The 21,355-nt window shown below is 40.3% G+C and overlaps 1 protein-coding gene across 1 annotated transcript in view; it reads left to right on the top strand.

Moving 5' to 3' along the window:
• Positions 1 to 20,846, top strand: part of ZMIZ1 (zinc finger MIZ-type containing 1) — a 349,956-nt gene extending 329,110 nt beyond the window's left edge. The window contains exons 15-22 of the mRNA XM_017806863.1: positions 78 to 183; positions 724 to 884; positions 1,173 to 1,240; positions 3,011 to 3,079; positions 3,606 to 3,853; positions 6,623 to 6,786; positions 12,323 to 12,571; positions 16,227 to 20,846. Coding sequence (XP_017662352.1) covers positions 78 to 183; positions 724 to 884; positions 1,173 to 1,240; positions 3,011 to 3,079; positions 3,606 to 3,853; positions 6,623 to 6,786; positions 12,323 to 12,571; positions 16,227 to 16,334 — 1,173 coding nt within the window. The 3' untranslated portion in view covers positions 16,335 to 20,846. The remainder of the gene's footprint in view (positions 1 to 77; positions 184 to 723; positions 885 to 1,172; positions 1,241 to 3,010; positions 3,080 to 3,605; positions 3,854 to 6,622; positions 6,787 to 12,322; positions 12,572 to 16,226) is intronic.
• The last annotated feature ends 509 nt before the right edge of the window (positions 20,847 to 21,355 follow it).

Raw genomic sequence — 21,355 nt, 5'->3', positions numbered from 1 at the left:
AAGAGTGCATCTCTGTTCAGGAGTGTATTTAACATGTGTGTTTGGTTCTTTTCCTAACAGAATGTGTTTTCTTGCAGTCACACTTGTTCGTGTTGCAGTTGGTACACCGGCCATCAGTTCGCTCTGTACTTCAAGGTCTACTAAAGAAACGCCTCCTCCCAGCAGAACATTGTATCACCAAGAGTGAGTTTGCATTTTGTGTGGGTGATGACTTTGTAAAGTGTCTGTGTTCGGTTGTGATAAGCTATGTCTGTGCAAGATTTACTTGTTTATTGATAACCTTAAGCTGTAATTGTCTAGAATTTCCAAAACATGATGTGGGTAGATGACATCCCTGGTATCCTCAAATGTTAAGGGCTATTTGAGTGGGGGTAGCAATGTTCCAAGAACACAAGCTTAGTTCCTATTCCAGGAGAATCTCTGCTTTTCCCCCATATTTGTTTTTTACCTACCTAAAAGACAGATTTATTCTTTTTCTATTTTAGGGCTGCTTTTAGTGCTTGTGTGGCATTTTATTTATTTGAGGCTATAGCTGATATGCATGTGTGTGATGACGTGTCTGTTCAGGAGAAAGTTCTAAATTACACAGAAGACAACTCTGTCAATAAATTGTTCATTAAATTGTCCCTTAAATGTTGAAATGTTGGTCTTTCAGATTTGTGTGTTAGAATTTACAGTGTGCTTGTGCTTTCTCACACATACAAATACCTTCTTCCTAAACAGTAAAGAGGAACTTCAGTAGCGTGGCAGCTTCCTCTGGCAACGCAACACTAAATGGGGAAGATGGAGTAGAGCAAACTGCTATTAAAGTGTCTCTGAAGTGTCCGATCACATTCCGGCGGATTCAGCTCCCAGCAAGGGGTCACGATTGCAAGCATGTACAAGTGAGTAGGTGCCAGTGGCCTGGCAGTATTCCCTGAGCCACGTGTTGTTACAGTACCTTTAGCTTGGTTATCATGTGAGAGTGCCTGATGAAATGGCATTTATATTTGGCAGCCTAAATAATTAACTGTATTTATATGTTTAGTGTAGAGGAAGAAAGTAAGCTATCCGGTTTAGTTTTCATGTCAGTTTTGCTTTTGTCTAACTGATTCATTTAATACAGTATTCTCCCTTTATTTCCTTTTGTTTTGTTTTGTTTGTTTTTCTCCTTGTTACTTTCTGCTACCTAGTGCTTTGATCTGGAATCTTACTTGCAACTGAACTGTGAAAGAGGAACTTGGAGGTGTCCAGTATGCAAGTAAGTGCAACCATACTTCATGAAATGCAGTTGTACACAATTTGACCAAATTCAGATAATTTTAGAAGTCAAGAAGGGGAGAAAAAGGAAGTGCTAGGAAATAAGGTGTATATGCCACATTTACTTAAGAGCATCAAATCCAATGAGAATTTTTGCAATATTTCACCACCCTTGATTATTAGAAACTTAAAAAGAGATAACGAAATATTTTCTCACAAAATATGTAACCTGCAGGCTCTCATTACAGGCTGTCAATGGGTTGTGTAGAGTTCAAAAGAGGCTCAAATATTTACATTGGTAAGGCAGATACCTACATAAACAAATGAACTACAAGTCTGTCTTCTCCTAGATTATGAAGTATAAGCAACTACTAGACAACAACATGCCATGGCAAAAGAAGGGATAGTCTATTCTAGAGTTATTTTTGTATAATTTTAATTTGTAATCCCCAAATTACTGAACTTCAAATATGTATATAGTGTTCAGCATCCAGCTAAACATTCAGTAAGGATGCCAAATAACTGTCTCAGGTACTGAGCTTTGAGTCATATAGATATGCAGTAAACAGCAGTGTTCAAGGAGAAGGGGAATTTTGGAGACTGCAACAGTTCCCAGTAGTTAAATAGGAAATTAATTTGGATCCTCCAAGGTAAAAATCAACATCAAGTGCAAATTAAAGTGAGAGCAGAAAGCAGGAAGGATGCTATTCCAGAATAAGGCTGATTTTAAAAAAGGTTAAAAATTTCCAAAGAACAGAAGTTTGGAATTGTTGCTTAAAGGAAAAGAGGGATGCATGTCTTTGGCATAATTTCAACCTTATGTTTTGACCAGAGAGCTGGTATACGCAGAGGAAATGGAACAAAAAGCTTCGAAGTGGTTACAGACTGTCCGTCCTTATGTTTAACTGGGCACAAAAAATTGTGGGATGTTTGGAGGCCAGTTCAGTGTCTGTGACCTACTGAGCCCAGTCCTCAGTGTTAGGAGTGTGTGCCAGCCTCAGCTGAGAAGCCAGGGCTCTTTAGCTCGAGCAGCTGTAGCTGTAACAGCTTGTACTTGGTCTCCGCAAGTCTCCAGTTCTGTGGACATGGCAGGCTGGAGATGAGCTTGTTTCCATGGCTATCCATGACTGATACATATCCTAACATACAGGTGCTTTCTCTGAACTACCCAAACCTTTTCTGTCTTCTAAGTTTGGCTAAAAATATCACAAGAATTGGATGTCTTGCTTTCTTAATTCATGTATTCATACATCCAGGCTAAATTTTTGTCCTGTTTCTCTAAGCATGAGCACCTGCATTCAGATCTAAGTGCCTACATAAATAAATCATTTCTGGTTTTGTTTTGTTCTGTCCCCATCTGTGCCAATCTTAAGTAAAATAGCTATAATACATGGTTACTTTGAAGCCATAGTACTGTGTAGCTCAAAAAAAAGAGAAAGATGTAATTTAAAAAATAGTGCTAACTGATGTTCACAGGAGAGATCTGCTATGTTTTAAAAGACTTTAACTTTGCAATGTATTTCACTAACAAAAATTACTTACAGAGTGTGAACAGCTTGTGAACACATACAAGTAGATGTCTCCTTATCTCATCTGTTTGATGTAAATACTATTATCCTGGTAATGCAAGTGCAGAACTAAAATTGTTTGCCCAAAATCATTCTTGGATGATATATTACATAATCAACCTGCTAATTTCATCACTAATCTCTCCTTCTTTCATCCCTAGCGATATTCTAACCTGAGGTTTGGGGTTTTTTTTCGTTTTTAGTAAAACTGCTCTTCTGGAGGGCTTGGAGGTTGACCAGTATATGTGGGGTATTCTGAACGCTATACAAAAGTAAGTGATCCTACTCATTTCTGATATCCAAGACTAGGCAACTAGGAGATATGTTAATGAGTACTGAGACAGTCACACCAAAATAAATCTTGGTGATTGAACTCGAATGTTCTATTGCATGGCTCTTTGGTGGAGCTGGTGATACAGTGAATCAGATTCCATCTACTTCATAGGTCTTGTTTGGGTTGTCTCTTGATGGCAGCCTCACCAATGAAGCAGAGGGAAGAGCAAGAATGGAAGATTTACTACTTTCTTGTATTTACAAGCAGTCCCTCTGATTCACAGGTGGCAGACCATATCAATATGTTTGGATTTCATTGTGTGGATAAACACAGAAATGTGCTCTCACAGTTGCCTTTTTTATGACTTGCTTTCGGCACACATTTGAGGAATAAAAGATCTTAAGGTTGTATTCTACCAGAGCATTTCAGAACATTGGTGACCATGCAGTTTCTTATGGAAACTTCAGCAGAATTGATTTCAAAAAATTCAATTCATATGCTAAATTTTTCACGTTATTTTACAGCTCCGAGTTTGAAGAAGTTACCATTGATCCAACTTGCAGTTGGAGGCCGGTCCCTATAAAGTCAGATATTCACATCAAAGATGACCCAGATGGCATTCCCTCAAAAAGATTTAAGACCATGAGTCCAAGCCAGATGATCATGCCAAATGTAATGGAGATGATTGCAGCTTTGGGTCCTGGCCCATCACCTTACCCATCCTTACCCCCTCCTCCAGGAGGCAACAACTCCACTGAATATGGTAACCAAGGTTAGTTTTACAGATTTATGGACCCAGGTGATCACTCTAGAAATAAGTCACTCAGTCAGCCTTGTGATTCAGGTATGTCAGTGCATCTTCTCAGAGATGCATTAGGAAAAACATATGGCTGCGTTTCTGAAATTCTGCATTAGTCTTTTCAGTTAAAATTCGTCTGTTTAAAGAAAAATATATTTTAGTAAGTAGTATGTTTTAGTAATGTATTTTAGTAATATATTGTAGTATTTAGTTATTTTATATTTTAAGTATTAGGTGCTTGTCATATCTATAGCCATGCAGTCCTCCCTGAATCAACAAACATTGTATGTTACCTTATATATTCATGGCCTGCCACAATATACATATTTCCACATTTTTTCTGTGCTTTTTTCTTCTGTTCCACCCTGAAGTGAAGACTCCCAGTACTACGTAAGTTAGAAAGTAGAGACCTGACCCATTAACCCAGCTACTTGGGCCACTAAGGTTAACTTATGGCCATGTGGGTGACATCCAGTAGGCCACCCAGAAAATGGATGACTTTCAAAGACCTTTTAGTTGCTTTGCAAACACCTTTGCATTAGAAGATTACTTTTTAGTTCCTCTACCCATGTGCTGCCAGATTGAGAAACAGGGAACTGAACACAGGCAGTGGAGATAGGTTTTCAAATTACTGGTATGTTGTGAATAACTCAATTATAGTGACAATTCTGAAAATATGAAACCAGAGACTGTTTCTTTTGCAAGTAATATGATATGACTCAGTTCAGCTCTGGGAAAAGACCAACTGTTCACACCACCAGAATCCCCAAATTGATTACAAGGTGATACATGTGCTTTTTGCAGGCATTGAAGAAAAATATGGATTACATGCAAAATACGGTTAATTTGCTCCAATGACTCAAAACTGATGACAGATGATAAAACTTCTAAGGTTTTCAAACAGATGAATGATTACTATAACAAAGCCAAGAGCACTGAATCACAATTTTTTCACTTGTTTGGTAGGAGTGAAGTGCAGTCAGAGCATGAGAACAGAGCCATCTCTTCTTCACTGAGTTTCTGGCTCATAATCGGGAGCGGACAGGGTAGTCACGTACAGTGTGGGGCTTAGGGTTTGTGTAATGATTGCTGCCTAGGCTGTTATTTTGCTGCCTTCCCTTGTGGATCCTGCAGCAGTCATTGCTTCTTGGGGCCCTGAGTCATCAATGGCAGGTGAAACCCACGCTGTCCTATTTCCCCTGCAATAGGCATATCAGTGCAGCATACCAGGTTATCCTAAATGTCTTAGAGGTCTCTCCCTCAGCATGTGGCACAACTCTTACCACAGAGAAGGGCATGCTGCCTTATATCTTCATTCTCCACTAATATGTGCAATTTAGTGATTGCAAATAGATAACTGTTCTTTAAAGCAATGTAGTAGTAGTACTACTACTGTGGTTTTATGTTTGTTTATTTCAGTTTGACAGGAAGCATACCGAAGCTTAATTTGCAAATATAATAAATACTCAGTAATAAAAGACCACATTCCAGCTGTCTGCTAATTAATTATTCCTGATGCAAGGCAAGACCAGCTATATTCTGTGAGACTCATCCAGTTTGCAGATTAACAAAATGAGAATTAGTAAGGCTCTGCAGTATTTACATGATAGATCAAAGTCCTGATATCTTTGAGGAGTACTCTTACATGGCTAATGACTTCTATTCCTCCAAGATTAAACTTCTGCTTGTGAAGCTGTACTGAAGAGCAAATGATGCAGCTACTTCAGTTTGTCAAACTCCCTTCTGGAGTTGAATATTTAAAACTGCTGTACTTCAGCTGACAAACTGCAGGCGCTCTGTGCAAGCTCCAAAGCTATTCTGTTGTTTCAGAGCTCAGTATCATCCAGTTCAGTTGCTTTTATGAAATAGCAAAGTGGTTTTACTTCATTTTTTTGCAGTTCGTAGCAAATAAGCCACTGATCTGAGTTGGAAGTGTTAAGAGAAGGATCTTGACAGAAAAAATATGGAGAGTAAAATGCCTGTATTGGTGGGATACATGCTTGCTTTAGAATTTAAATGAAGATCATTGGGCTGAGGTGGTGTGGCTTGTTTCAGGATGGTAGATGGGGCTATGTGTGTGTAAATTTAGACAGTCATGTGAATTTTATTGGGGTTTGTGGGAGCAAGGAGAATTACATCACAGACTCCAATTAGATGTGAAGGCCTCTACTGTGCTATCTTAATGGAAGTTGCCTGTTTATCCCACAGAAGAAGAGGTAAAATAGATGCTGTACTATGAACTGCCACTGTGGCATCTTCCAGATTCACTTCTGTCAATTATTTTCATCAGAAACTGAAGCAATGCTACAATCTTACTGAGTGTGTAGAAGCATAGACATAAATAAGACAGGTGTCCTATAATTAATTTGGGACTTGGGCAGTCAGTCTCAGTTACACTGAGGTGCTTCCAAATGCAAATATCCCATAGAATTTAATATTCTGTTTTACTTATGAGCATGGTTAAGTTTAGATGGTGACTTGACAGTAGTTTTTCAAAATGTCAGCAGTTTTCAGTTAGTTACAACACATACATGGGTTATTGCAGGAGCCAGTATTTGAAAGCTGAGTGTCCTTTCTCCTCCCTGTTCCCCCAGCTCTCTTGGCAGTGGGGAGCACAGCGTGGTCACGTTCAGCGTCGCGGTTGCCCTGTGCTGTGCAGGGAGAACATCGCACCACACAGCTTTTAGAGGATACTCTGAGAGATCAATGTTGGGAAACAAATCACATCTGTTTCTCTTTCAGGCAACAGTTACCAAGGTCATGGCAATTTTGACTTCCCACACGGGAATCCTGGTGGCACATCTATGAATGACTTCATGCATGGGCCACAGCTGTCGCATCCCCCTGACATGCCAAGCAGCATGGCAGCTCTCGACAAGCCTCTCAGTCACCCCATGCAGGAATCTGTAAGTAATGGTGCTGTGCACATAGATTTTGCCTTTGTGGGGATAAGGAGCTCTCATCCACCTAACGGACTTCCCTTATGAACTGCTTTTACTTTTGTGGATCCCTCACTTTGGAAGTTTGTGAAGGAGAATAGCCCTGAGAAATGCCGGAAATGTCATTTTTTAGTTTCCAGCTGTTCTGAGTTTTTGGAGAAGCATTTCTGCACTTTTTGAATTGTCAATTAAGCTTGTTTATCTGGAAGAAAGAACCTGGCTTGGTGTGTTTGTATTAATCATTGTGCTGTGCGCTGACACATGAAAAAACCTGTACTTCATTCCCTAGGCCAGCAGGTCTGTGAATATCCATCTCCAGGAGACAACTTGTTAAAGCAAGACATTGGCTGACTTCAAAGCAGGGACAATATCTTCCCTGGCTTTTTCCCTGAGGGCAAAATTTGCATGAAAGCATTCTGAGAGGGAATTCTACCCCTCAAGTAGCATGAAAGGCACCTTTATGCTGTTGGAAAGAGGACAAACCTGTAGATTTCAGGGAGAGATGCTGCCTCTGGTCTGAGAGTATCAATATAAGAGACTAAAAAATAGAGGTTCCTCGGGTCTCAGATGGTGAGGCAGAACTGTGCCTTGGAAAAGCAGCTTGCTTAGAGCACTGAGTTTTCTGTACAGAACTTTATATATCTCCAGAAAATGCAGTACTGCAGTAGCTAGGTGATAGAAAAGCTACCAGCAGCATTTAGCTCTTAGGCATAGCTAGTCATCTATTTTAACTCTGTGTGTGGGGTGTGTATACATCCTTTTATGTTCATTTAAGTTACAGGGCAGGGGCTTTAAAGTGTGCTGTTACTGCACAGGAAGGATGTTTAACTTGACAAGTCATCTGTGCTGTGTCTTTAGTGAATCCTGGAAAGTACAATTTCAGAATGTAATGAGGAAATGTGGTAGCAGATGCTCAGCAAAAGCCTACTCAGTCAATGTCTCCTCTAGCTGGCAGTGGGTTTTCCAAGGAGGATGGTGAGAAACAGAAGAAAGTGGAGAAGAGAGTTCTTAGTATAATTTGGAGAGAGCCCAAGTATCAAGACTATCTGCAAAGGAAGAGTCCGGAAACTGTAATAATTTTACCACTTCACAGGATAATAAAGGAGAACAAACATGCTGTCAACTTAATTTCACATTGGCAAATTCCACATAAACAGCTTATCTGGTCTGAATTCTCCACATCAGAACCGACATCCAGTATTAGAATATAGTAGTGAGAGGAAATACTACCAACCTGAGCCACTCACAACTGCTTTGCTTTGAATCAAAACCACGGGGAATTATTCTTTGCTTCCCATTAACTAACACCTGTACCTCTTGACTTCATCAGTTAGCTGCTATACCTTTGCTATAGTAGTTGCCCCTACCTGAAGTGGTTGAATATGAAAGTGAAGAACTTGTGACTTTCTGAAAATGGGACTGCTTACAGATGATAGCAGAGGTGGAAGTTTCTCAAGGCTATGCATATTCCAGAGCTGTGGGAGTGTATTTGGGCAAATGTTAATAGACTTATGGTTCTGTGGGCTAATCTGCAGCAAATCTGATGCTTGGTTATGATAGCTGACAATTAAAGAAAACCTTTGCCTCACTTCTCCCTCATCTGTCATGATGCTCAAGCTATACCATTTGGGAACAGGAAGCAGTGCTAAAGCAGATTCTACCTAGATGATGGAAGTGGCTGATTTTCTGTAATGAGGATCAGGTTTCAAGCCTTTTAGCACAGGAGAATTAGATTGACCTTGTCACTGTGGCTGTGCAGCCTTTAGTCCGTGCTTGAGGCCTCTTAGTGCTCCCACACAGCCTTTTCAGTGTATGAAGTCTCTGCTTTCCTCTTTCTCTCTTACTCTCTTGTTCTTCTCTCACAAAAATGAACTGTCTGTCTGTAGTAGACAGTCAGGAAAGGTATCTTTAAAGTCACTGCTTTTAGAGAAATGCACGCCATTAACGCATTGCTAAATGTCTTTGGACAGACATCTTCATACAAATATAACTATGAACACGCTGTGTGATTGAACCAAGGTTTTAAGGTGTTACCTGTGCTCTTGACTGGCTTTCTGTCTTTCATTTTTGCACATTTAGGAGGTTTTAGTAGTTTGCACGTACTATTCACTTCGGCCATTACATGTTTACGAGGTGAGTCAGGATCAGATGTTTGGTCCCTTTAGACCTGACGTCTCTCTTGCTGGAGCTGAATGCTGCTGAGAAAGTTCCTAATTTTCCTATTACGAAGATATGTGTGGTGGTCCCTACATAATGGTAGGCAGAGAAAGTTGATCCCTCCATTCTCCATAGGTCACTCCAGGAAATGCAGATGTTTGCTCAGTGTAGGTAGGGCTAGGTAACCCTGGCTGAATCAGTCAGAACTTCCTTCTCTCAACACTGCTGTTCTACTCCTGTGGAAGAAGGAAAAAAGCAAGACCTGAACAGAAGGAATACCAGCATAGAGTATTGTGAGAGCTATAGAACAGATGCTACATTGCAACAGTGCAAGATTGCTACAGAATAGCTGCCACAATAGTACCGTGTTTTTTTTAGAAATTGTAAACAAGTTTTAGACAAAGGAGAATTCAGAGTTAGTTCTAATTTAGTGCTCATTGCAGACAGTCTAAGGTACATGACTGAGCAATGGATGATCACACCATAGTTTCATTTACACAGTGAGGTGATGTGAGCTGGTGCCACTAAAAAGTCATCGCTCTTGTTTCTATTTTCACTTTTCCTCCCTCTCACACCAGCATGAGTGTTACTGCAGCCATGAAGTGATGTGGACCCACGTACTGATGTGATTGAAAACTAAATCAGGGGCAGGATGGGGAACATCAGGGCAGGCAGGGTGGTATCTTTCAGTGGTTTTGCTGGCTAACACAGCAAAAGAGTTGATAAAGCTATGACCCTGGTAATGGAGAGAGATATATAAACCATCGACTTAAGCTGGTGATTTTTTTTTCCCCCACTATCAATTTTCTCCAGACACAGAAAGAATATTGTTGTGCAGCTGGCAGGCCCTGTTGCTCTGAGCTGTACATCTCAGCACTCCTAGAGGTCACTGTTGGGCTGTAGAGTTGTGTTGATCTGTGCTGTTAAGCTGAAGATGTAGTTGTCTGCTATAAGCTTTTCTTTTATAGATTGTAAATGTTTTAAGAGTGCCAAAGTTTATGCCTCTAAAAACAACTCTGGAGTTAACCTTGCTATGTAAGCCAAGGCAACTTTGTTAGACTCTGCATTCATAGTGCAGGTTAGTGTTTTCAAAATAAAATTGTGGGAGTTACAGCTGCAAGCTAAACATGCACAAAATATGTTGTTTAAAATGTGTTTGCACCACAGCAAACTTATCATTAGTTACTGAATGCAAATGCAAAGATGTTGTGGTCCTGAGCATTTTGCTTTTTCCAGGTAGGCTGGTGTAGTTGGTGGCCAAAGTCAGATGGATTCTGAACCTGCAGTGGCTCTTTAAAGATTATGGTGGCCCTAATACTAGGAACAACAGTTATCCAAGGACCCAAGTGACTGCCTTATCGACTAAATATTTGTGTGTGTGTGTGTATATATATATAAAATCATTGCCTGTATAAACCAGAATTTCTAACCTCCTTATTTGTTTTGAAATTTGTCTGAGAACATATTAATGCCTCCTGGTTTAAATAATCACTGATATAAACGTGCCAGTATGACTCTTCCTTTGTGCATTCAGGGATTTAAGAGACTGTCTTAAATTGTTTTTTACTCTTCGTTATTATAAACTTTCTTAATTTCCACACTTTCTGTTGCACGTATCCTCAGTGAGTGAGGAAGGAAACAGTACTATTTGCAGAGACATCTGCTTACACTTGGACTTTTGTATAGTTTTTAGGCTGCAAATTCATTTAAATTAAAGTATAGTCTGTGGGCAGATTTCGTACAGATTTACCCCTAAGGTAACAACGATGTTGTAGAATATTTTTCAAGTAGTCAAACTCTAATGGAGAGATGTGTATCAGTACTTAAGACCCAAATGCCGTGTTGCCGATAGAATCCTGCTCTTTCCACAAACCTTTGTAATACCAAAGTATTGAAAAGGACCCCTGTTTTGCCGAGTACTGACTATCCCAAGGGATCAATATTCACAATTCAGTTTTTCGAAGAGTGGTGAAATGTCTTTTTTTTAATGCTTATTTCTCTATTTTTTTTTTTTTGTGGGAACATTTTAATTAAGTTTTGTAATAACCTCCCTTTTGCTTTCTAAAACTGAAGACTGAAGTTAAGATAACCTTGCAGTTTACTGTGATATGAGAGGGTGAATACTGACATAGCATTTTGCTGGTTTCTGTTGGCTTGGCTGGATGATTTTCATGCTGTTGTTGTATGTATTTGTTCTTTTATTTCAGCTCCACTTTGTGGCAATATGTAGCATTCCTCAAAAAATGTCTACATTTTTTGTTTCTCCATATACCCAATTAACATGAGAGATCTGATTCTGAAGTGTTCAGACACTTCTTTCTCATGGCACCAAGGTCAAGCCCCAGAGAATCCACTGGCATTAAATATGACATGCAGCAGAAGGAAAAATTGGGCTTGTGCATTTTTATTGCTTCTCTGTCATGTGAGAAAGACTTTGCCCCCCATTCTTCAGTAACGGGGTTTGGAAGATGCATGTGGTTTGGTAGTTTATTCCCCACAGGAAACAAAAAAGAATGCTAAGCTTTTGCTGGAGGACTCATCCACGGCATGAATACAAAAGAGCAGTGTGATCATTAGATCGGTGTAAGCCGAGGCAGTGTACTTGGCAGTCAGCAGGTGTGCAGCCACCTACAGCAGCTTGGCTGATGGTGGGGAGTGCGCTACCTGAGCTGACTTGGTTTTGTCAGCCATCAGAACCCATGAATATCAGCGAGGAAAAACTTCAGCCCTTAAAAGGGGTGTTGCATTCTGAAAAGAAAAGGAGGGGAGGAGTGGGGAAGGGCCGGTGTTTGCAAGATGTTTGTAATGAGCTGAAACAGGAATAGGCTGCGGTGTCAGGAAGCTACAGAATAAGGGAGCTGAGCAGAAATTATGCATTTTCTTGGTTAATGAGTTTCCTGGCATAGGGATCATTATTCAACAAATTCTCCATTCATTCACAGAATATTTTAGGGCAAAAGCATCTGCCTTGCTAATGCTGAGCAGCACCCATAAGCCTCCTTCCCTCCTCTTCGGGGTTCATTGTTTTGCATCTTCAAGCACAGTTTTCCACATTACAAGGAAGCAAACCAACAGCACAAATCCAGTGTGTTTTTTCCCCCTTGTAGACAACCTCCAAAAAGCTGAAACACTTCCTCCAGTGTTGGGATATGGAGTTTTCTTTTCCGATTGCGCTTTTTCATTTCTTTTTGGGTTTTTTTTGGTTCATTGGTTTTGTTGGTTTTTTTTGTTGTGTGTGTTGTTTTTTAATTCATTTCTTTTTATAACATGCAGTTACAGAGTCAGGCACGCGAGCACTGTACCTTGTGGCCTCACTTTCTTTTCCTGCTTTTTTCCTCCTCCGCAGATCCCTCATCCCGGCAGCACTGATCAGTCCCATACTTCCATGCAGCAAGGTTTGCACGTCCCTCACCCCAGCAGCCAGTCAGGGCAGCCATTACATCACAGCGGGCCTCCTACCCAGCAGTCCCGGCAGCCACCCCCGGCCGCTTCTAGCAACCATCCACACAGTGACCTGACCTTTAATCCCTCCTCAGCCTTAGAGGGTCAGGCTGGTGGACAGGGAGCACCCGACATGCCGGAGCCCTCGCTGGATGTAAGTCTGTGTCATACTCTCATCTGCCTGCCATAGCGTGTGCTTCGCATCGCGGCGGGAGGGCGGGGTGGGCGTGGGGATGGGGAGCCGCTTCCACAGCACATGCCATGCTCTCATGCTTTGGTACATGGGCACAGGTGCTGCAGCCAAGGTGACAGGGCGCTCCTGGCTTGCTGGGAGAACGGTTCTGGTTGGAGCAGCTGCATGGTGTGCGAGCCATGAGCCTCTTCCTAGCACCAAGGCAGGCATCTCTTCAGGCGGCAGCTCAGCACCGGGCTGAGCCACGTCGTCCTTTCCCCCTCGTCGCTGGTTGGGCTGTGCTCATCTAGACCCTGAGCCGTCGTGGTGCCTGACTAAGAGGAAGGACACAGCTGTGTGTGGCTCTGACTGTGGCGTTGCTGTGCCAGGCGAGCTGTGTGCCGAGCCCTGCGGGGTGCCCTGGCCAGCGGGAGGGGGATCTCTGTTGGCCCACCCTGTGGTACTGTCCCTGCTCCCTGCAGCCAAAAACAGTCTGTGCCATCCATACCGGCCCCTGCAGGTGGCTCAGCAGCACAAGTTCTTCCTCCCAATAGGCCACACAAGAAAGTAAATAAGGGCGTCTTCTGCCTCCTCAGTTGCTATGGGAGGCAGCTCACAACTAAATAAAGATAAGCCTAGTTTTAAGGCCAAAGGTAGTCTTCCGTCTCTTAACATCTGTTCAGTAGAGTTGGAAATTAATTATCTGAGGTATCTCTCTGGTTAACCATCTTCCTCCCAGAATATAAATTCCTTAGCATCTAGGATTGGATTTTTGTTTGATTCATGCATTCCTGTTTGTGTATCTTCTGTCTGTTCTGAAGTCTGCTGCTGCACAGTGAATTTTCTTAGAGAAATGTTCGCTTCTGTGCTCCAATTTGTATCTGTATTTGCTGTTGCTGTATGCTTACATCTTCTGAGTCACATAGGAGCACTGGGCTGGCAAGTAGCCTCACAGAGAGGAGGGAAGGAGTTAGGGGACAGATAGAAGCTCCAGGATGCTACAGGAACAGTGATCAGTAAAGTAACTTCTGCTGTTTCACACAAAATGGTCACATGCACATCTTTTGGGAACAATAGTTCATGTGGCAGTTTAAGAGTCCTGAACCCTTAAGGACCCTGTATGAGCAATACTAATAGGTGAAATAAAAACTTGTCTTTTTTTCCTTCAAATATTTAAGAAACATAAAGTATGCTGTTATGGGTCAGGCACCCATTCCTCGCTGAAAACCAAAGCACAAAAACCTGTACAGTTATCACAGTACTGTGGTTATCACTGATGGAGGATTGCTGATTTCTTAAGGGAGGCAAGTGCTGTACAGTGTGGGGAATATAGTTACTGGAAATTCCTGTGAGCTCAGTCATGATCAGATGGATTATTTTAACGGTTTAACTTTAGTGGCTGTGTTTGGAACCAGGCTGAATAAAGTCCCATGCAGCAAAGCAAACAGAGGAGTGTACTATGGGCAACTTGGTCCACTCCCTACTGACACAGTTGTGTTAATTTTGTAGGAATTCAATGTGATGCAGTCTAAGATTTAACCTATCTACCTCCTGTAGATAGAGATACAGGAGGTCTGCACTTGTACTTCAGACAGCAGTCTTAAGACTCAAATCACCGGTTAGACCTCTTGAATTTGCACTTTGGGAGCACTGGGTACACCTCTCCAAATTCTGCCCCTAAGTCTAACAGATTCCTGTAGCTTCTGCCCCCATTGTCCCCTCACAGCCTCTGGTGTCTCTCTGTCTCTCATCCCTGCTGCAGCACAGCACCCTCAGCACTCAGCAAGTCCTTCCTGAGGTCTCTCTTTCTCACACCAACTGGGCAGGAGGCAGGCTGTGCCACCTGGCCCCTCTGACTGAGGAAAGCTGAGGTCATCCTCAAAACTTAAAAAGACTTTGTCTTCACAGATTCTGAGCATATTGTTTAAAACCGTCACCTTTCTTTAAAAAAAAAATATTTTTAGAAAAAAACCCTGTATACAGGAATGAGTCTCAGAGACGTTAAATTTTTAAGAATTGAGTTGTAAAATTGTAGGACAAATTCAATAATTTTTTACTTTCTCCACACTTGGTGAGGCTGCAGTTTTCTTTTGGACTTCTCTACTAGGTATTCATAAAAAATTATGATAGGAGGTGAAGTGCATTTGAAAGCCTTACATCTTTAGTCTAGTACAATGACAGTAGCATTTTTACCATGAATAAAAGGAGGTAGTGTTTTAAGAAACACATTCCTTCTGGGAGACTCTATTATGTAAATTTGACATTGCATTTTTTTCAAAATGCTTAAAAAGCAGTAAACTTTTTTCTGCATTTCATGTTTAGCTAATTGAAAAATATGTTCATCCATATAATGTTAGAAGATGAAGTTGCATTTGCACAAGAGTATGCACAAGAGTAATAGAAGCATATAAATACAATATTTATATGCTAAATGTGAAGCAGTCATGCTTTTAGTTTTATAGTATTTGAAAACATAGAACAATTTAAAATTAATTTCTCGTACTTATTACTAAGTTTGTTAAAGCAGTCCATATTCTTTTGCCTTCAACACAAAACAGCATATAAAGGGGGTTTATTGCAAACTCTTCCCTGCCATTTTTTATATATGACACTTTTACTTCTGACTAGGAAATGGCGAGATGCATTATAAAGCAAAAAACATTGATGCACAACCAGGAGTTACGATGTGTTTGTCATCTGTCAGATCAAAAAGAATCTGCGTGATGGTTGGAGAAACAAAATTTTCTACTTGAAATACAGTATTAATAAAAATAAAAATTGAAGCCCTACAACTATACCTTTTGATCCTTTAAAGCATTGTGTACATTAGTGCATCTTCTGTTGGATGGAGTGTTATGCCTATGACCCTTTAAAATGTCTGGAATTGCATGTAATGCTGTAGTCAGGTAAGCACTTCAACCACTGTAAACTCCCTGCCATAGAGGAAGAGGACTCACCCAGCTGTCTTGCCATTCCTCTCCCCATATACTCCTCCTCAGCTGTTTTTTTTACCACTCTCCTTGGTTGGTTGGTTGGTTGGGGTTTTTTTTCCTGGACTAGTTTTAACACTGGGTGAGTTCCTTTCTGCAGCTCTGTCCCAGAGCTTACGTCAGTGCACTGAGGAGTTCCAGGGTGGCTGAGGTGAGGAAAGGACAGGGCTGCCTCCTTCTGTAGAGATGCAGGCTTTGGGTGGTCATCACTCTGACGTGTGCAAGTCAGACCAGTTTTTGCTGATCTACCTTAAAGTTCAAATATGTATTACTTAGACTGCCTGTTTCAATATTGTTTTATATAAAACATACATAATGAGCATCTATCCGGAAGTTTTTGTCAGCATTGTTAGCCAGGAAATATACTTTGTTTAATGATGAACTTTGTGATGGGGAGATTGATTGAGAAACCCTAATTGAGCTGATAAGGTAATGCACAGATGAAAACCGAGCCATACAGACTTTCACAAACAAGTGGATACTGCATCATCTTAGGGTGTTAGGTTTGTGACTCTGCCTTCTGATTTATTTTTTATGATATATTGTTATGAAAACCAGTTTCCAGGAATGTGTGGTGTTTAATCCCTTTTTTTCCTCAGTTTTATTTCTGTTATCTGTAATTTTCCTTTTATCTTTGTATTTTATAGCTGCTTCCAGAACTCACAAATCCAGATGAGCTGCTTTCATACCTGGATCCTCCTGATTTGCCAAGCAATAGCAATGATGACCTTCTGTCTCTCTTTGAGAACAACTGAAACCATATGTATTCTCCCATCCCTTTCACTTGTTCACACGTGTGTGGCTGCACAGCAAGGAATCTTAACACTCCTTTTCCACAAGAGAAGAAAAAAAAAAACTCACAACTTGATCCAATGGTGCACTCCCTGCTTTCTTCATCTCAGAACTGCTTTTGTTAGCTTCAAAGACTGCGAAAGTGACGGGAGAAAATAATACAAAAATTAAATAAATGCAGTAATCTCCGAGTCTGCCATGCTACATGTGACAAAGAAGCATAGACAGTTGTGCAGCTATTGGAAACCCCATTTGGTGTTCATCCTTGAGAGAGAGAGTTATGTGATAAACATAGTGTGAAGTATCTTGGCAAAACCGAATCTTGGCAAGGGAAGAAAAGGCAACAAAATGGAACTGTCTTTAATTGACCAGTCTCAGAGTGTCCTTACAATGCTTTGTTCTTCCATTTTTTTGAAACTGTATCTCCTTCTACCCCACCTCTCCTCTGCCCCCCTCCAGCCACAGGTTTGCGTTGGAGTGATTGTCCTGGCCACACACAAAAAGAAAAAAAAACACATGTAAAGCTCAAAAAAGCACAAATCCTACAGTCAAGTGGCAAAGATAGGGAAGACATACAGGCCTGTTAGAGGGAGCCAGCAGTTTAGTTAATGCAACTTCAGTAGCAGAGCCCTGAGCATCTCCAGGCTGCAACTGTGGGTGTGGGTATTTCTGCAAGCACAGGGATCTTAACCATCTCTTTGCAGAGGATTCCTCTGGCCAAGCACACAGATTGGAAACACCCAGGAAAAATTAAAAAAAAAAAAAGAGTTTGCAATGTGTAGGGATTTTTTTGTGGTTTTGATTTCAAATCAGTACCGTTTCTGGCTGCATTAACATCCAGCTGTAGAGATTGCTGTAACAGATCTTTTTGCCATGTATGCCATCTGTAATGGAAAAGAGAGGGAGGGGGGATGCAAACCAAACTGTTCCTGATTATTACCTACAGCCTTCAGTGCCCCGAGAGTTTGTGTCACTGTCTGTACTGCACAATGCATAGTAAGACAAGCTGGGTTGAAGGCAGCGAGGAAATCATTGCAGGATGGAGGGAGAGTAATATCACTATCTGCATAATTATTTTTAATAATCAGCTTGAGAAGGGGCATTGACATTGGACAGACATTTTGCAGCTTCATTTTTGTTTTGCTTTGTGTTCTGTTTTCGTGACTGTTACAGATACTTCAGCATTTTCCTTTTCTCCTCCTTCAGTTTCTTTTTTTAAACTTTGGCTGCTGGAATGAGCTCTTTCTCCTGAAGGACCGGGAGTGGGGAGAATAAGTAACTGTCAGTAGGTTGCTACTGCCCTCAAGAGACCCTGCTGCCACAATCACTGTCTTGCCCCCGTGATCTGTGCTTCTCGTGTGGTTGCTGCTCCTGCATGAGCTTCATATTGCTTCTGTGCCCATTTCTGTGCTCTTTGTCTCTCTCTCTCTTTCTCTCTCTTATAAATGATGTACAGTAGCTGTGTAAGAAGTGCATGTGTGCCAACTTTGCCCTCGTGGTGCAACATTTCAGCTTTTGCCCACTGTACAGTTATTGGTTTTGTTTCTTTTTGTTACTAAAGCAAATTTGACCCTACTCCTTTTCCTCTTCCCAAATCCAATCAAACACCTTTCGTTTGCTCGCCACAATACGTTTTAAACTGAAGTGCCAGGCAAAATTTTGTTTGTTCCTGTCAGTTTGACTAGATAGCTTCCTAGCCCTCTCTGTGTTTAGTTTGCAACGCTGTAAATGGCATGCTCTGTGCTTACGACTCTGGATTTGCTTTCCTCACCAAAGTCACATTTGTAAATTCTTTGTGGTTTTTGTTTTATTTTGCTCTTTTTGTTAACGTCTCCCACTACTGCTGTACATGCGTCGTGATATATATATGCTAGTCAGCAGCACCTTGCTGTAGATATTAAAGGAAATGGCGGTTTAGTTCTTTTATTTTCCAGTAGGAGTATTGAATCTGTCAAACGTATTATGTAGAGATGGTCCCACACTTATATTTTTCCTCTTTCAAGTTTTTTTAAGAAAAGCGCTGTTCATTATGCAAAATCAATTATTTTAAGAATTGCTATTGTAAATATCTTTGTGAATATTTTAGTATCGTCTTTGATAATATTCAACATTTTCATGATCTGGTTATACTTTTGCTGGTGTTTTTAAATACCTTGTCTGAAGAAAAATATGGGTCCTTTTTTAAAAAAGAAAATTGAGGGTTCTTTAACAGAATAAGGGAGTTGGGTTTTTGTTTGGTTTTTTTTGCCCCCCTTGTTTTCTTTTGATAAGTTAGCCCAAATTTCATATCCATTTATGTGTGAACAAATTGATACATCAGGCAGTACCTGGATAGTCAGGGCCCAGCTCTGTCGTGGAAACATAATAATAAGTGATTGCCCTGGGAAAAAGAAAGCCCAACTAACTGACCGATGTTCATTGGCTGTGGGTGATCATGAGCTGGTAATGGCAGAGGTTTTGTTTGTTTGCCCAAGTGAGCAAAACACCTTGGACCAGCTGTCTGACCAGGTAAAGATGCACTAAGGCAAGCAGCACATCTGTAAGGTACCATATTTATGTCACTGTACTGGTTCTTTGGTCTCTGAAACTGGGGCACAGTAACACTTTGGGATGTTGGTGGGTGGGGGAGGGAAACAGTATAGTATATTTTATTCTGCTTAGAAGTGTCTTTTTTCTTATGTAGGCTTGACAACCTGTAGAGGATCTCTGCAGAATATTAAAGATACCTTGGTGTAATACATGGTAATATGGTTGTGGTGTGGTCCTGCTATCACACAATTCCTAAGAAAGATCGTTCTTCAGTTGCGGATACAGATGTGTTTTGTAGCCATTTTACTGTAGTAGTTTCCCCCCGTTTTTTCCTGCATTTTTTATATAGGTATTGAGGTCATTTGCAGGGGTGGCTAATGATAAACTGACTTTGTGCCCTTAGAGTTCGGGTTTTTTTGTTTGGGGGGTAAGTTTCTTAAGCCATAGGTTTGGGAATAAAGAAGATTTCTCACTATTAGTTGGAACTGGCTGCTCAGATTTTTTTAATTGATTCTATTTAATGTTCCATTCTCCACTGATTCCTGAGCAGCTAAGTTAGTCACCTGAAATGAATTTTCTCTTAAACACAACATTAGTATTTTAAACCAGGTATGTTAAGGATTGATCTTTTGCTAACTGGTAGTATTTAAAATGTATCATTTAAAAGTACCTGTTGGAAAGCGTAAAGGGAAAAAAAAACCCATAGATATTAGCAATATGTTTGGAGCAGCGTTGGCATCTGCTTTGTACAGTAATAGATAATTAAAGCGGACAGTTGACATTTTTAACTTACAGAAACGTTTGGTTTCTAAGCAGAACTTAAGAGAGAAAATACAATTTTTACCCATCACCCAAATGTTGGACATTTGAGACAGTTTTAAAACTTGTCTGTCAGCTAAAATCAGGTACTGTATAGTCAGTATGAAAAAGCTTCTAAATGAAAATTTAGTTATTTTTTTATCTGTTCACTGCCATGTTAAAGTTTAGAGAAAAAAACCTAGCAAATAGGATAATCACAGTCATTTCTTTTAAAGCTTAATTATTATATGAGATTCCAGTAGTATTTTTATTCTTCTTTTTTTGTTTGTTTACTTTTTAATCGTTTCCCTATGGAAGTTCATCTGGGAAAGAACCCACAGAGATCTACAGTTCTGCTGCCAAGACATTACTAATAGGACTGACAGATACACGCCAGTGTCTGCAGCGGAGACTCAAGGGACAGCTGTACATATGTAAATGACAAATAGAGACATGTTAACAGAAATGCATTCATTTTCCTTGGAATGTGCATTGTTTTTATTTCGCAGGAAAATAAAAAGCTTGAAGCTCCATCTTATGTGGAAAATGAATCCTGTTTGTTAGCGTTTGTGGAGTCTCAGCATTTGTTTCACTTTCACTTCTGTAATATACTCTGATCCTTTGTTTTGTTTTGTTTTATCTACATGTAATATTTAGCTTACGTGTACTAGTCTATCACCTGTGTATTTTTAGGGTGCTACAGAAATAATGAAGAAAAATACGGGGATTAAAAAAAAAATTGTAACCAAATTCATACTTTGTACAATTTTTGATATCACGATCAGAGGGAGAATTAAAAAAAAAAAAAGTACAATCTGAGGTAACATGCAAAAATGGCCATTGTCTTTGTTTGTACATTGTATGTACAGTACAATGCAATCATTTCATACTTTAAACTGGTCAGAAAAAATAATTGTGATTTTTAGTCTTGCAAAACTGTATGTAGTTAGATGATGTGACAACCTAATATTTATCTAATAAATATGTATTCAGATGAAACCTGTATATTAGGTGTTCATGTGGTTATTTTGTATTTAAAGATCAAATTATTTGACTATTGCTAGACATTTATATACTCTGTTGTAACACTGAAGTATTCTCATTTGCTCATGTTAAATTTTTTTTCCTAAATAAATTTGCAAAATTAAGGTCTGGCTAATTGGCAGCTGCTTTGTAAATTTTCAGTTTCTTTTTGAAACCACAATCTTCCCCTTTACCCTCCCTGGTTTGTGTTAATGTGTGAAGTCAGTTATGCAGGATGTACCTTTGTCAGCGAGCTGGACTTGCTGCAGAAAAGGTAAGGTGTGAACCACCCTAAAAGAGACAGAGAATAACACAAAAGATTATGAATGCAAATTTACTGAGAAGCATGGGATCATGCAGCAGAAAGTCCCTGCTGAGCAAGGTATTGGTGACTTGCTGTTCAGCATGCAGGGCGCTGCCTGTCTCCTAAACAAGTAATAATTACTTTGAAATGAAATCTTTATGTGATATGAGTAAGAGGAAAGGAGGGCTTCTCTTTGGTGTTGGCATGTGTGGAGGGGTTAAACATGCAACACCTTTGTTTTACATTCTCACAAATTTGATGCTTTTCTTTCAGTTGGAACCTGTCATTAAAGTGAGATGAGTGACCTTGGAAGATGACTAAAATGAGACG

This window comes from Lepidothrix coronata, unplaced genomic scaffold, assembly GCF_001604755.1.
Source record: "Lepidothrix coronata isolate B3197 unplaced genomic scaffold, Lepidothrix_coronata-1.0 Scaffold17, whole genome shotgun sequence".
Lineage (NCBI taxonomy): Eukaryota > Metazoa > Chordata > Aves > Passeriformes > Pipridae > Lepidothrix > Lepidothrix coronata.
This window is presented reverse-complemented; position numbering and strand designations above follow the sequence as displayed.